A 14,062-nucleotide genomic window follows, 5' to 3' on the forward strand; every position below is an offset into this window, starting at 1 on the left:
TCTAGTGTAGACTCTTCATGGAGCAACACTCTCAGCTCTAGCCAACGCCATAGCCATGGGAAGAGATAGCAACCAACAGCTCAAAACCCTACGCCTGAAACTCAAGATCCCCTCAGATCAGCAGGATTTGCTCCAGAAACTATCGTGGAACGACGAAGGTTCTGGTCGCAATACTGGCAACAGCTTGGATGATGTCCATCTTCCACCAAGCGTCTTGGAGAATCTCCTCAATGCGCATCGCAGAAACAAGGAGTTTGAGAGCAAGAGATTGGCAGCCACGAAGGCCCGTGAGCGCGTTACCACTCAAGAACAGCTTTCAACACCAGCGTTCCAAACTCAGATTATCACCAACGATCAAGACCAAAGCCCACAGCCACCACCACCATCACCACCATCATCATCAGGGGATCTCACTAGTTGGGCATCTTCACACTATGATAATATCGATAAGGGAGATTCCAGTCCTTGCTCGGAGGGGTCTATCGGTAGTGAGCCGGCCCCGAAAGACGCTAACGACTATGTGAACCACGATCTTCGGAATACGAGCCCGGAACCTGACGAGACTCTAGCAAATCCCCAAGAATTAGCAGCAGATGCCCCGCGGTCAAGCAGCATCCCAGAACTGTCAGTGGTCGTCCCACAACCATTGTATTCGCGCAAGGCTATAGAGCCTCGAATAGCCATTATACAAGAACGTAGCCCTGAGTCAAATCCTGCCAGCCCCAATGAGTCTACGAGAAAAGAAAAAAAATCCGACCAGACACCTCTGCGATACCAAAATTCGCCAACACCGTCTTCCAAACCTCCGCAAGTTAGCCTGTGCCAGTCTTCTGCAAGACAGTCACAGTATGATGCACAATCGCAACTAGAGGCACGAAAGGCCCCTGTAACAGGGGCCACGACAGTGGTGCCAGCGCACTCGCTAAGGCAAAGTGTTGCTATAGATGCCCCGCCATGTGCCCAACGGCTTATTAGTTTGTCGCCGCACTCACTTGCTGAAGTGGAAGTTGAAGAGCCTAAAAGGAAGAGCCGTCCAGGCCGCATGAACATGCCAGCCTTTACCCAGACTCAGAGCTGCTCGGAAGCCCCCCTCTTGCCCGTAGAACCTTCTATAAGATCTACGATGCCTTCCTCGCAAATATCCAGCCCTGTATTGAGGTCCCGGAATCCGCCTTTGCACTCGCAAACTTGCATCACGGAAACACCGCTTGTGGCCTTAAAGCAAGCAAACCCACCTGTGCTCGCCGATCTGCAATCCTCGCCCCCTGTGTCTTTGCGCACCAAAGCCGCCCATACACCTAGTATAGCGACTCCTCGAATCGATTTCTCACGGGCTGCGCCATCTTCAGTGCCCAATCCAGAACTTGTCGTCCCCTGCTCAGCTGTAACTCGGAGTATCGACCGCCAATCTATAGAGACGCATAATCGTGTATCACACCTCGATACATCCGTTATTGAGAAAACCCAACGACAGCCTTCAGCACTCTTATCAATTTCACGTTCAAATAATAGAAAACGCAAGGCTTACGTGCATTCTTCTTACGAACAGTCTCCCAAGGAACGGACTATAGACAGACCCTTGCCCGAGGCCTCACTGCTCACCAATTCCCACCCCTACGCAACTCGAACGTCTCAAGTTGTGTCTTGTTGCTCCCCGAACTCTGCTAGTGCTCCAGTGCCCGGCCCTGGCCCAAGACCAACCAATATGATTGCCCCTCGAAGCTCGTCTATTAAAGACTTTACGCTGCAGCTGGGGATGTCTCCATACGACTGGTTCTGCAGTATCTACCCCGAATTTGTCGCAACGCACTCCAGCTTTGCTAATGGTATTCGCTATCTGGTATACTTGCGCAATGGAAAACGCCTGCCTGAGTGCCTATATGATGACATGCTGCGCGCCTTTACTATGGAGTTTCCCCTCTATGTTAGTCGCACAAAGAAACCCATGCCCGCAATTTCATGGTATATGGACCGACTGGATACGCCGACATATCAGTCTCGTGCTATAACCCATTCCAATATTGATGATATTTACTTGGTGACGTTTGGGTTCCCATCTGATTCAACGTCTAGTCATCATGTTTCTAGAGAGGCCGAAGAGCCTGCATCAGTCATTCCTCATGCGAAAAGACGGCGCGTAGAAGTCACGTCGCCATCTGATTACTTTATCCCACCTACTATGCCCGCCAAGCTGCCATCATCTACGGAAAGAACCCAGATAATACCCCCTTCACAGCCCGCCATTAACCAGCCCCTGGCTCCCAAACCTACCACTGGTACTCGAGCAACATCCGGGCAATACCCTGACTCCTTCCCACCTGGAGAGCAGTCTAGCGGCCAAGTTCCGGCCCGCCTACCAGATGGTGTAAGTACCACACACGCCTCAGCGGATGCTTTAGTAAACGACTCGGTAAAAACAATACAAACTGCTTTCCCCCAGCGCGAGGAACCTCCAACCCCACTGCCGTCAACCCCACCCCATCCAATGATCACCCGCTCGCGGTGTTCCTCGCCACACCACGCCTCGGTCCATCGGGTGAGTAGCCACGGCGCAGGAAAAAACAAAGATGCCTGTAGCAGCCCTCCTCTGGCCAAGGCTGTACCCACGGATTTCCAACAAAGGCCCAGTCGTGCCCGCCGTGTATCAGCAGCAGTGCAGAAGAAGAAGATATCTTTACCTGGTGCACAAAAACGCATCAAGACACAGCGTAAATCGGTAGCTATGGACTGGTCTATGATGGACGAAAGCTCATTCTTGGCCTGAATTGTTATTTCTAGTGGAGGGACTAAGTGTCGTTGTTAAACGAACCCATTGTATAGTATGTCTCGTGGTTATTCTTTCCTCTTTTTATTTTGTTCCTTTCCCTCTATCATCTAGAAATGGCCCTTTTTGTTTCTTTCCTCCTGCTTTATCCCAACCTGATATCCCTTCTTTAGCGCTTCGTCCCATTTTAGTTGCACTGCACTCATCATCTTATTCCTCTCCAGCTCCCTTTGATCTAAATGTACGTACATATGCTTTCTATAAGAACCACGAGCGACAAACAAAAGCCTGTCTGATGCATCACGCATTCATCCCCTATTAATCCTGCGTGACACCCACGTGGGCTTATAGCTTTATGCTTGGTCTTTTTAGCCGGGTGCCATGCTTCCGGTGTGTCTTTGTCTTCTTGCTCCGGTGTGGCCTCGGGGTTGGTGTTATGCTGTTGTGCGTAGCCAGAGTTTCTCTTTGTTTTCTGGTGAAATATATACGCAACAAAGCACAGGGTAAATGTTGTCACATTTTCCCTTGTGTTCCGGAAAGGCGGCCTCTACTTGGGATTCCTTTCGGGATATTTATATTTTTTACTTTTATTTTCATATAGCCACACCATCGTCCTATTCTCTATTCTCATCTGTTAGAACTGGGCTGGGGGTCGGAGTAATACTAGGTGACATGTCTTGTCTCTCATTATTCATCTGGGACTCATGCTTAGAACATGGCACGTAGCTCCTAGGTCTAGTCAGTGTATGTACAACACGTCACCAAGACGGTCTTGTTTTCTTCTTTTTTTTTCTCCCTCTTCGCACCTCCGCAAGTTAGGGGACAGACATGAAGAAAAGCAAAAGAAGCGGTCTGAGTGTTCTGTTGCGCAAGCTCATGTCATCGGCGAATAGGGAGTGGTGGATTATGTGCTACCACAAGGCCAAGATGTTACATGGCACGTACAAAGCAGGCAAGTTTATGGCTCGGCTTACGAGATACACAAGGCATTCACGGAGAGGATATACAAGTTGTGACGTTTATATGGTTGCTATGAGTGCAAAGCGAATATATTCTAAGTTGTGAGGAGCAAGGAAAGAAAGGAGAAGAGTGAAGAAAAAATATGTTGAGCATATACAGCTCGGTCTGTTAGTCAGTACGTCATTTTCGGAGACAGGCGTTCCGCTCCCCGGGGAGAAAGGTCATGTAAACAAAAGATAAAGAAAAGGAAATGGATGGGAAAAAAGAAGACCATAGACATATCCCCCATCCCTGAGCCAAGATACTTTTTAGTCAGGTCATTAAGTTTGTCTCTCTCTCTCTCACTCTCACTCTCTCTCTTATTCTTCCCTTGGCTTCTTGGTCTTAACCTGGCTGACTGCAGCAAGGCGGCTTTGCACATATGCACTTGTATGAAAGACGAACACAGCAAATGTACCCTAGACAAACAAGACTAGAAAGCAAGAGATAAGAGACGAGAGATAAATAGATGATGGATGCAGAACCATCCAGGAAGGGAAGAGGGCAGGGAAAGGTAGGATTCTTTAGCACACACGCAGGGGCATGCAGCTGCAGCATCTTTCGCCTGCCGCGAAACTCTTTGACGGACTCTTGCAGGTCTTGGTTGACTGAGGTCAGATCAGGCTAGACTAGACTAGGCTAGGATAAGCCAGAGCATGAACCAGGGCAAGGCAGACTAGACCGCCTTTCAGGACAAGAGTAGAAAGATAGATGTTGACAGGATGGTTTCCCGTTCTTTTTATCCCTTCTTTTAATGCTTGGCAGACAAGGCAAACAATGAAAGAAAGGGCGGAAAAGAAAAACATGAGAGAGCGCAAGAGACAAGGCTAGGCTAGGCTAAGCCGTATCGTTGGTCAGGCTTGACCGCTTTTAGCGGCGGCCACGGCGCGAAAGGTGTGAGTGAGATCGAGAAAAGAGAGAGAGAGAGCAAGGCCAAAAAGCAGACGCAAGAAAGAATGGCAAAAACAAAAAAAAAAGAAAATCAGAAACGCCGGGTTTAACTGGCCTGTTTCTACATCAACAGAGCAAGCATCGGGCAGGCAGGGCTAAAATGTAGGAACAAGTAGACAGGTCCTCCCTCTACTCTACCACTGGCACAGCAGCACCCGATACTTTCTCAGTCTTCGCAAGGCGCTTTGATTCTTCGTCGGGAGTCGTCGTACGCAACGAGAGCGCATGGATACCGCCCTCTCTAGCCATTTCTTCACCCAGCAGAGCATAGACCATGCGGTGACGAGCGGGCGCCATTTTGGAGTTGAAGGCTTCCGAGGTGATGTGAAGTCTGTGTGAATTGGTTAGCAGGAATAGGAGAGAGAAGAGACGTAATTTGGAGAACGGTCTTACTTGAAGTGCGTCTCCTTCGATGTGCTGCCAACCATGGCCTTGTGATGGGCGTGGAGGTGTGACTGATTCTCAATCTCTAGCACTGTAGGATTGAAGGCTGCAGTGATCTAGAGGCTTGTTAGTGGGAAACATACGCTATATTTACAGGGCACCTCTCTAAAAAAAACAAGTGCAAAATGTAAATATTGCAAACAGCGCAAACAGCTAGGGTTTTCCTTTACCTTTGCACGGATGATATCCTCCATAGGCGTGCTAGAATTCGGCATGGGGACTGCTGATCTGGAGGCTTGGTATCCCATGGCGGCGTATTTGCGGTACATGGCGAAGGAGGAAGAAGAAAAACTGGCTGAAGAGGAGCAAGGCTGAGAGTAGGGTGAGGCTAAGAGTAAACTGTGGGTTCTCAATCTACCAATAGCAGAAGCGCAAGTGTGGCGAGAGGGATCCGTAATACTGAGCGGGCCAGACGATGACGGTGAAAGTCTGGAAGAAATAGAAGAGACAGACGAATACAAGCGGCTAAAGCCTAGCGCAGGCAAAGGTGAAGAGAGAGTAAAAGAAGGAAGTTGACGAATAGATGAAAGAATGTTTAAGCTGTTAGTAACAGGCAACGAGAAAAGAAGAGAAGATGAAGATGCACAACGCTTCAGAGAGCGGCCGGATCCAGAGATCTTTATGTCTGAGACGGCACGGCATCCAGTCGACAAGAACGTATAAGACGAGCTAGAGACACAGGCAGAGGTAGAGTCAGAGCTACCACGGGCTGGTTGACCCTGTCCCAGACTCCGTGTCTGATTCACACGTCTACGCCCAAGCTCAGGCATCCCATGTCCATGTCCATGTCCAGATAGCTTTCCACGTCCAATTCCGTCAGCTTGGAACGACGAGGACGAAGAAGCAGACAGGGAACGTACATAGGCTGGCCCAAAAGTCGGAGAACTGCTGCTCCAGGTGATGTGGACGTTGCTGTTGGTAGCGCTAGTGGTGGTCCTGGCGGCGGTCCTAGTGGCGTAGGGCCTCGTCTTCATGCTGTTGTTCGTCCACATATACAGGTTACCGCTTCTACTACCGCCACATTGTCTCCTGCAAGCACCCCGGCCACTTGCTGTCACGGCTTGTGATACTGCGGCTGCCATCACCGCTAGTTTGCGCCTAGACATGTTACTTGCTCTTTCGATTAGTGAGGGGGCGAGGGAGTGAGGGAGTGAGGGGGGGGTGTATGTATTCCGGCCTGGCTGATGGTGATGTGTACAAAGGGAAGGAAAAATGGAAACGAAAAACAGGCAGGAAAAGAAGATTCGGTGAGAGCAAGGCGAGCCGGTGTGATGGTTGCGCTGTGCTCTGTGTGTCCTGTGCCTGTGTCTGATGTTCTGTTGCTTCTATTCCTTCTATTCCTTCCTGTGTACCCCTCTGTAACATGGCTTGTAGCTGTGCTCGCACTACTCTAGCTTTAGATTTTACCGTTGGTTTGGCCGTAGCCCCACTATACTCGTCCCCTAAATCCAAAATCCAGCACTCAATACAATACACCGTCGTATGAACACTTTTGAGTCGTGCATATTTCATGCACTGTCTGTCCTCTCTCCGTGAGGTCGCACAAGTCACCAAATCATCAAGTCTCCGACGTCGTCGCTATACGTAGCGGTGATAGCCTAAGCCATCATACCGATAATTCGAATGAGGGAAAGAATAGAGAGGATGATAAATCGAGAAGAGGCTTTAAACCTAGCCTTGTCCAACAGATAAATGTACCAATTAACAACCCAATACCGAGAAATCGCGGGCTACTGCAGACGTCCGTTTTCCTTCGCCTCTCTTAACGGCCTTTGAAGCAGGACGATGCAAGAGACGATTCTTGATGTGTGAAGTCCAACCGAGCTGAAAGAGCCACGATACTAGAGCCACAAACGGATAGCAGCAACGGGAGAAGGCACCAGGCTAACCTCTTGTCTCAAGGCTCCGCCTGGGTCCTCGGGTCTGGCTCTCAATTTTCTCTTTCTCTATCCGGACAAGGGTCTAGGGTTAGGTAGTCTATTTTGCCAAGATGTATTCCCGCATCCAACGACAATCCTCAATAGCTAATGTTTTTAACTTCTACCACTGCCGGTCTTTTGCTGCTTCGTTTTTTTTTGGGTTGGTGCCGGAAATTAGCGCATCCGGAAACCTACTCTTTGCCTTAGTCCTATCAATTCCTTGTGCGTCACAAGCAACAGGAAAAGTCACAATACGGCCCGTCCTAAACATCAAGCTTACAGAGCAACCCATAGACCTTTCATCTTCCTTGCACACTTCCTGCATCTTGCCTCGTCTTGGATATTTTCCTTGTGCTACTTAATTTGTTCTATGCACCGCTGTACCCCTTGCTGTTCTCAATGATCTCACGGCATTGCATGAAGGCCGCTGTTCGCTGCCCAGCCTCCTCCTTGACCTGTCCCTCTCTTGTATCCTGCGTGTCGTCTTTGTCGCCGCCCCCGCCTCTGTCTTCGCCTCGCTTAGCAGCGCTGTCACGGCCAGCCGTTTCTACCTTCACTCCTGCTGTGCGCTTCTTTTCTCATTCACCAGCATCTAGAATGGCCCTAACGCTCCCCCGACTTCCGCTCTTGGAGGCTATTGCATCACATGATCCTCATTCGACTGTTGTCGTGCACTCGGCATCAGGTCGTACATTCAAGTATGGCGAGCTTCTTGGGGATGTACTGCGCACAAGAAGCAAACTTCTAGAGGCCACAGGGAAATCTGATCTGACTGGAGAGAGAATTGCTTTTCTGGTCGAGAACAGCTATGATTATGTTGGTTAGATTCTCCGCCCCCCCCACCCCCCACCCCCCTTTCTCCAGGGATATATTGTCCGTAGCGATTGTCCTACCGGCCATCCCACTTGCTTCTCTTTTGCGAGCTTCGTGTCAATTTCAAGCTAATACCTACCCTTCTTGCTTACACGAATATAGTTACCCTGCTAGCCATTCTAGCGTCAAAAGCTATTGCTGTGCCTATGTCACCAACTTTCCCTGCCGCTGAGCTACAGTATATTCTAAACCAGAGCGAAGCTATCCTACTTGTTTCTTCTGCTAAATTTGCGGCCAAGGCCTTGGAGACCCTTCAGGTGAAGCTCAGCTCTAAGCCTGCGTATCTAAAGCTAGACAAGCTCACAGGTGGTGCTGCCCATGAATCTGTATCTTTCGACAACAGTGAGATTAGCAATGCGGCCATGATGCTGTACACTTCGGGGACTACCAACCGTCCTGTAAGTCCTGTCAACACTGGCCCTTATTTCAAGCTACTGTGATGCTAACGCTTTTTCCATTACTTGGTAGAAAGGAGTGCTGATCCCTGAGTCAGCTTTGACTGCACAAGCAAATTCCCTAGTAAAGGCTTGGAGGTACACTTCTAAGGACTACCTTCTACATGTTCTGCCGCTACACCATATCCATGGGACCGTCAATGCAGTCATCGCCCCCCTTGTTGCTGGCAGTGCCATTGAGTTCATGTTCCCATTTAATGCTGATGCAGTTTGGAAGCGCTTTATTGAGCCCTTTACTAGCACTAGTTCTCAAACCGTGAAGGAAAAGATCACCTTTTTCACAGCCGTACCTACAGTCTACAGCCGCCTTATGACCACCTTCAAGGGCCTGCCCGAAAACATTCAGGAAACCGCACGTTCAGCTGTCTCGCCTGAGAATTTGCGTGTATGCTTCTCCGGATCGGCAGCCCTCCCCACCCCTATTAAACAAGCCTGGTCCGACCTCAGTCACGGCAACGTCCTACTTGAGCGCTATGGTATGACCGAGGTCGGCATGGCCCTCAGCTGCAGTCTAGCAATTGCTGACCGTGTGGACGGCAGCGTCGGCTGGCCATTGCCGTCAGTAGAAGCGCGTCTTTGCGAACTTGACACCAACCAGATCATTGCCGAGGGCGAAGAGTTGGATGCCACAGGTAATGAGCGGTCTGGCGAGATTCAACTCCGTGGACCCACCATTTTCAAAGAGTACTGGAAAAATCCCGAAGCTACGGCCAAGGAGTTTGTCGACGGTGAGGACGGGCGAGGCCGCTGGTTCAAGACCGGCGATGTGGCTGTGCGTCGTTCAGTGCCCACTGCTGGGCTCAGTGGTGATCCCTGGGCACGTGGGCTCATGTATTTCATCCAGGGCCGCAAGAGCGCTGACATCATCAAAACCGGTGGTGAGAAGGTCAGCGCACTCGAAGTTGAGCGTGAGATGCTCTCACTTCCACAAGTCGCTGAGTGTGCTGTCGTCGCCGTGCCGTCAGGCAAATGGGGCCACAAAGTCGGGGCTGTCGTGGTGCTAAACCGTGATGTCACGACCAAATGGTCGCCCATGGATATGCGCAGGGCTCTACGTGATAGGCTAGCTAATTACAAGATTCCGCAGACCATGAAAATCGTTGATAGTATCCCACGAAACGCTATGGGAAAGATCAACAAAAAAAACCTCGTCAAGGCCGTGTTTTCTGAAGAGTTTAGCGGTGATGAGTTATAGAAATCTTCAAGGACTCCAATTGACTGTTACTTCATGGCGGTTATGTTCCATGCAGGACAACTAGAAAAAAATAAGAAATAGAAATCATACTCTTAACAAAACAAACATCAAATGTCCAAAGAAACACAGAAGCACAGAAAGTCTAGACTAAGCATATTGCAGACCCCCTCAATGCACGCCAAATCAACTCCAGGAAACCCTCCCAACTGCGCCTTACAGGACTCCTTCACCTAAATTAATAAAAAGAAATACATAACACGCGTAGCATCACCGCAGAATATGCATTGTCCGAGGCAGTTATGGCCCGGCATATGATGAGGTGGCCAGAACTTGGGTGTAGTTTTCTTTCTTTTTTTGTTTCCTTCTGGGCTTTCGATGCGACATCCCTCGATTTCTAGGTATCATAATTCTGCCGGCAAGTTTGTGGGGTGATCACACACAGGACTGGCAACATAAGAATGCTTCGAAGAGGAGCTGAACACAGATGTGGTTCACCCAAAGAGGCTCTCTCAACGATGGTACAACTTCAAACCATGCACGTTGATTTGGTGTTTTTTTTTTTTGTTTTTCGCTTGCAAAAGAAAGGTCCTTTTTCAGGTCTTAAGCAACAAACTTGGATCTGACACGAGTGCTGCCGACTTGAGCGGCATCAATGTGGCCGGAGAACTCGACGGACTCGCTGGGGTTAAGCTTCAAGACCTGCTTGAACCGGCTGCCAATGTTCTTGAGAATCGCCTCGCTCTTAGCGTCTGAGCGACCTTTTCCACCAGAGACATCACCGTTTCCACGACCGGGGATAGGGCGGCCAATGCTACCAGTCCATACACTGATACGGTAGAAACCCTTGCGCACGTTGACGACAACACCCTGGATTTCACCGTCATCCTCATCTTCCAGGGTCTCGCCAATAACAGCCATCATCACGTGCATCCATAGGGTGTCAATGTCAATGTTGCGCTTCTCCTTGTATTGGTATGACCACTTGCCACCGTGTTTGTTTCTCAGATCCTCCCATTCCGGCCGGACGCCAGTCTTGAAAAGATGGTAATCGGACTTGTGGGCTAGTTCGGAAACGGGGGCAATGTTGTTCTATAGAAGGGGAAGAAAAAGAACAAAAAAACTGTTAGTGGGGGTATTCTAGGCCATGTAGTATTGTGATGGAGGGGAGAAACTCACGTAGATGCCCCAGAACTCCTCAACGGAGTCAAAAGTGACGACCTCTTTGAGAAGATCGTTCCAGTGCTCACCCTATTATTGGAAAGATGGCGAAGTTAGTATCATAGCATAAAGATTCCGTAGATAGGCTTCGGCCAAGTCTGAAGCCTCAGCCTCCTGGAAGGAGAAAGTTTCAGTATGCGTACCTTGCCACTAGGGGGCTTGGTGAACCACAGAGTCCACTTGTTCTGGAGAGGGTGCTTGACATTGAAGTTGTCCTTGTCATGGAAGACGGTGATGTCCTTAGTGTTGTCCATGGTGGCAGTGGTGGAAGCGGGGGCCTTTTCCTCATGCAGCCCATCGGTGGGCGAGATGGGGATGGTGGTCAAATCGACCTGCTTGTCCATGTCGGAGGCCATTTTTGAAGAGAAAGATAGGAAGAGAAGAAGAAGAAATCCGCAAAGAAATTCTAGGGTGCAGATGATATTTCAAATGAGGTGTTGTTGGTTGGGTAGGGCGGATGAGGAATCCAGTAGGAGAAGATGGGAAGGAAGATGAGAGGAAGAAGTTGGGGAATAAGTGGTGGGTGATGAAAATATTATTCAAGGCTTTTTGCTGTGTCTAACGACCTGGCTCAGTAGTAATCCACCTGGGACAATAGCGAGAAGTTACTAAATCAAGGAAAGGGCACCGGTGCGATTCCAAAACAAACGAAAGTATAGAGAGGGGAAGTATTCGAGATGGCTTGCGTAGTTACTAATAAAAAAAAGGAACAAGAATTGAGAAGAAAAAAATTATAGGAGAAATACCCATGAAATATTCGTTATGAGGAAAAAGCAGAGCAATTACTTTGCAGTAGTGTTGGCGAAACGGATTTACTCTGGTAACAACCCATTTTAGACTTTGAATAGTTTTAGCTCAGCGGGGCGAGGCAAGGAAAAAAGGGCAAGCTCAGTGCTCCTAGGGTCTATTTTAGGGTACGGCACTGGTCCAGAGAAAAATTCCGACCAACTTCGGATGCCTGCAATGATTGAGTTTAGCTTGTTTCTGTGCTTTAATATGAACACAATAGACGTGAAGATCACGAAAACTCTTTGTTGCAAGGCCCATAAAGACATACATACTTCTGCTGTGCATGACAAAACCTGCATAAAATATCTTTTTGCATGCCTCACGTTATCAATAAGCCTATCCTTTACGCTCGTTTCTTTCTAGGAGGCTTGGGTCATAAGGTGGTGTTTCACAGGGGCTTGTAGCAGTTGGATGAAGCTCTGTTTCGCTTTTTATGTGCTCTGTATCCAAGTTTTGAGATAATTATATAGCGGCTGCCCTGCTACTCTATTTTTGGCATTTCTGGTTTCTCTGTCTCGTTTTCAGGTAATCTGTGAGGCTGGCTAGTCGCCCTCCCAGCGTTTTCTTTGAGGGGTGGGGTGATTTCTTTCATCAGTGACAGATAGCTCGCATGAAAAGTTTACAGCTAACCCTAAAACTGTCCCGTAACACACGTATTTGTGTAACTGCAAACGAGACAAAGAGCTGCTCGTCAAGATGCCGTTCGTGTGTGGTTCCTTACCGTTAATTTAAGATAAGTGATTTCAGGTGAAGCTTTGATGATTGGCTAGGGTACAGAGTCTAGAAGCTGTATTGATAAAGATTTCATCATAACACTAAAGAATGGATGGAAGTGGTACCTCTTTTAACCATCTAAAATAGCGAAACGGATTTCTCTTCATTAGGCTAGAATACCATTCATCTAGTCGTACTGAAAGAAATGCATTCATGTCCAGCTCATCACCAAAAAGAAGGAAATCAAGCCTATAAGTGGTTTCTCAAAGACAGGAGAACATAGAGCAAGATGGTTGCCGTGTGAGGACTACGTCTCTTCAGCTTCTTTGTTGATATCGAAGTATAAATCCTGGCGAGATTTTTACCTTCCCGTTCCCTTTGTTCTTTCCCTCTCTATAATCATATTCTTTTCCATGAAACAGCCTCTCATTTTGTGTTTCCTTTTTTTCTTTGTATACATACACACAATCACTTGTAAACAAGCACTTGCTTCAAGTTTGAACAATACTTTGACTCGAGTTTCTCATTTCATATTCCCTACTCCAAGAGAATCTTCTTGTATAACCTCTTCATTCTTTTCCAAGCAATGGCCCATCTCACCCGACGAATTCCAGTGACGCACTCTGGAGCCAAGGATGGGTGGGAGGAAGTCGACCAGGTGGGCTTTGATCCATCCAAAGTTTACCGTTCACCAATTGACTTGAAGGTAGCAGCCTCTGTGCCTTTGCACAGTCACAAATTCACATGGAGGGAAGCTGAAGCTACCAGCGGCTTCAGTGATGCGTTTTTGGGATCTCGGATCTGGTCTCTGAGTGAGATGATCCGGGTCTTTGCCGAGACCATCGTGCAAGGCAACCCAGAAGTCCCGGGATATGAAGTCCCTCAAGAGTACCAGTGGAGGATCCCCTATAACAGGGATTTTGTGTTAGGCAAGTCAGCGGCCTACTTTACCAAGGCTATTCGCTTTACTGGGGGTTTTGACCAAGTCTGCGAAGTTCTTCGCAGTCCAACCACCGTGGCTCTGGTCATTCGGTCCATGGTGATGCAAGTCATCATTGAAAAAGTTTTTCGTGTCTCCTTCTTTGGATTCGCTGTTGATGAATCTTCGATCGGCAAGTCTATAATCATCCAACACTATTACTAACCCATTTATTGTTTACTAACGGTTGATTAGGCAGCAGTGAGAGGCAGCATCATGCTTTCACACAGAGAATTGTGAACAGAAGTGATTCTGAACCTTCATTCTGCACTGCGTGCAAAACAGTTGCTCTTGAAATCTTGGAGGTCATTAAACCTCTACTTGACATCGCGGCTCAGCATTGGCCGAGGCGTGGGCCAGCCTTGTCTTTGATCATACAAGCACTATCTAATCAGGTTAGCGAGGCTGGTTTGATTTCCGTGGCTCTTCGTAGTAGCCCCGGCAACATCATTTTTTCGATGCCTACCCCCGGGGAGCCCTACCATTTCCGCCGCCACGTCGAACGCACGCCAAACTCGATCAACATCAGCGGCTTCACTCGGCAACTTAGCAGTACCGCATCTAAGGGTATCAACAACAATGTCATCCTAGCGGTTTTTGTGCCTCTCCAACCGTTCGTACAACGGGCTCCTGCTAACTCTTTCACTCTCGAGGGGACCATTGCCCACGGTGATGTGGTCACGTATGAAACTGCAAGCTGGGAAAATGGCCGCCAAAAAACGGCGCCGAGCAGCATCCTCCTGCGGCCACACGCTTTTCTCT

General features: G+C 48.7%; 5 protein-coding genes across 5 annotated transcripts; 3 read left to right on the plus strand and 2 right to left on the minus strand.

Moving 5' to 3' along the window:
• Positions 1-55: 55 nt before the first annotated feature.
• HOO65_010862 (uncharacterized protein) lies at positions 56-2,764 on the plus strand (the record flags this gene model as incomplete). The annotated part of the gene is made up of 1 exon (XM_070999820.1): positions 56-2,764. One exon carries the CDS (start codon positions 56-58, stop codon positions 2,762-2,764), a length of 2,709 nt encoding a protein of 902 aa, XP_070862684.1.
• Positions 2,765-4,843: 2,079 nt separating this feature from the next.
• Positions 4,844-5,427, minus strand: HOO65_010863 (putative bolA-like protein YAL044W-A; the record flags this gene model as incomplete). Its single annotated transcript, XM_071006188.1, has 3 exons — positions 4,844-5,045; positions 5,108-5,214; positions 5,329-5,427. 3 exons carry the CDS (start codon positions 5,425-5,427, stop codon positions 4,844-4,846), a joined length of 408 nt encoding a protein of 135 aa, XP_070862685.1.
• A 2,247-nt stretch (positions 5,428-7,674) lies between these two features.
• On the plus strand, positions 7,675-9,600 carry HOO65_010864 (Acyl-CoA synthetase family member 3, mitochondrial; the record flags this gene model as incomplete). The annotated part of the gene is made up of 3 exons (XM_071005614.1): positions 7,675-7,897; positions 8,053-8,348; positions 8,419-9,600. The coding sequence occupies 3 exons, from the start codon at positions 7,675-7,677 to the stop codon at positions 9,598-9,600; spliced, it is 1,701 nt and encodes a 566-aa protein (XP_070862686.1).
• A 600-nt stretch (positions 9,601-10,200) lies between these two features.
• HOO65_010865 (Eukaryotic translation initiation factor 4E-1) lies at positions 10,201-11,174 on the minus strand (the record flags this gene model as incomplete). Its single annotated transcript, XM_071006050.1, has 3 exons — positions 10,201-10,689; positions 10,777-10,848; positions 10,962-11,174. 3 exons carry the CDS (start codon positions 11,172-11,174, stop codon positions 10,201-10,203), a joined length of 774 nt encoding a protein of 257 aa, XP_070862687.1.
• A 1,733-nt stretch (positions 11,175-12,907) lies between these two features.
• On the plus strand, positions 12,908-13,465 carry HOO65_010866 (uncharacterized protein; the record flags this gene model as incomplete). The annotated part of the gene is made up of 1 exon (XM_070999821.1): positions 12,908-13,465. One exon carries the CDS (start codon positions 12,908-12,910, stop codon positions 13,463-13,465), a length of 558 nt encoding a protein of 185 aa, XP_070862688.1.
• Positions 13,466-14,062: the final 597 nt, after the last annotated feature.

This window comes from Ceratocystis lukuohia (assembly GCF_044167205.1).
Source record: "Ceratocystis lukuohia strain C4212 chromosome Unknown Supercontig1_pilon, whole genome shotgun sequence".
In the NCBI taxonomy this organism is placed as follows: domain Eukaryota; kingdom Fungi; phylum Ascomycota; class Sordariomycetes; order Microascales; family Ceratocystidaceae; genus Ceratocystis; species Ceratocystis lukuohia.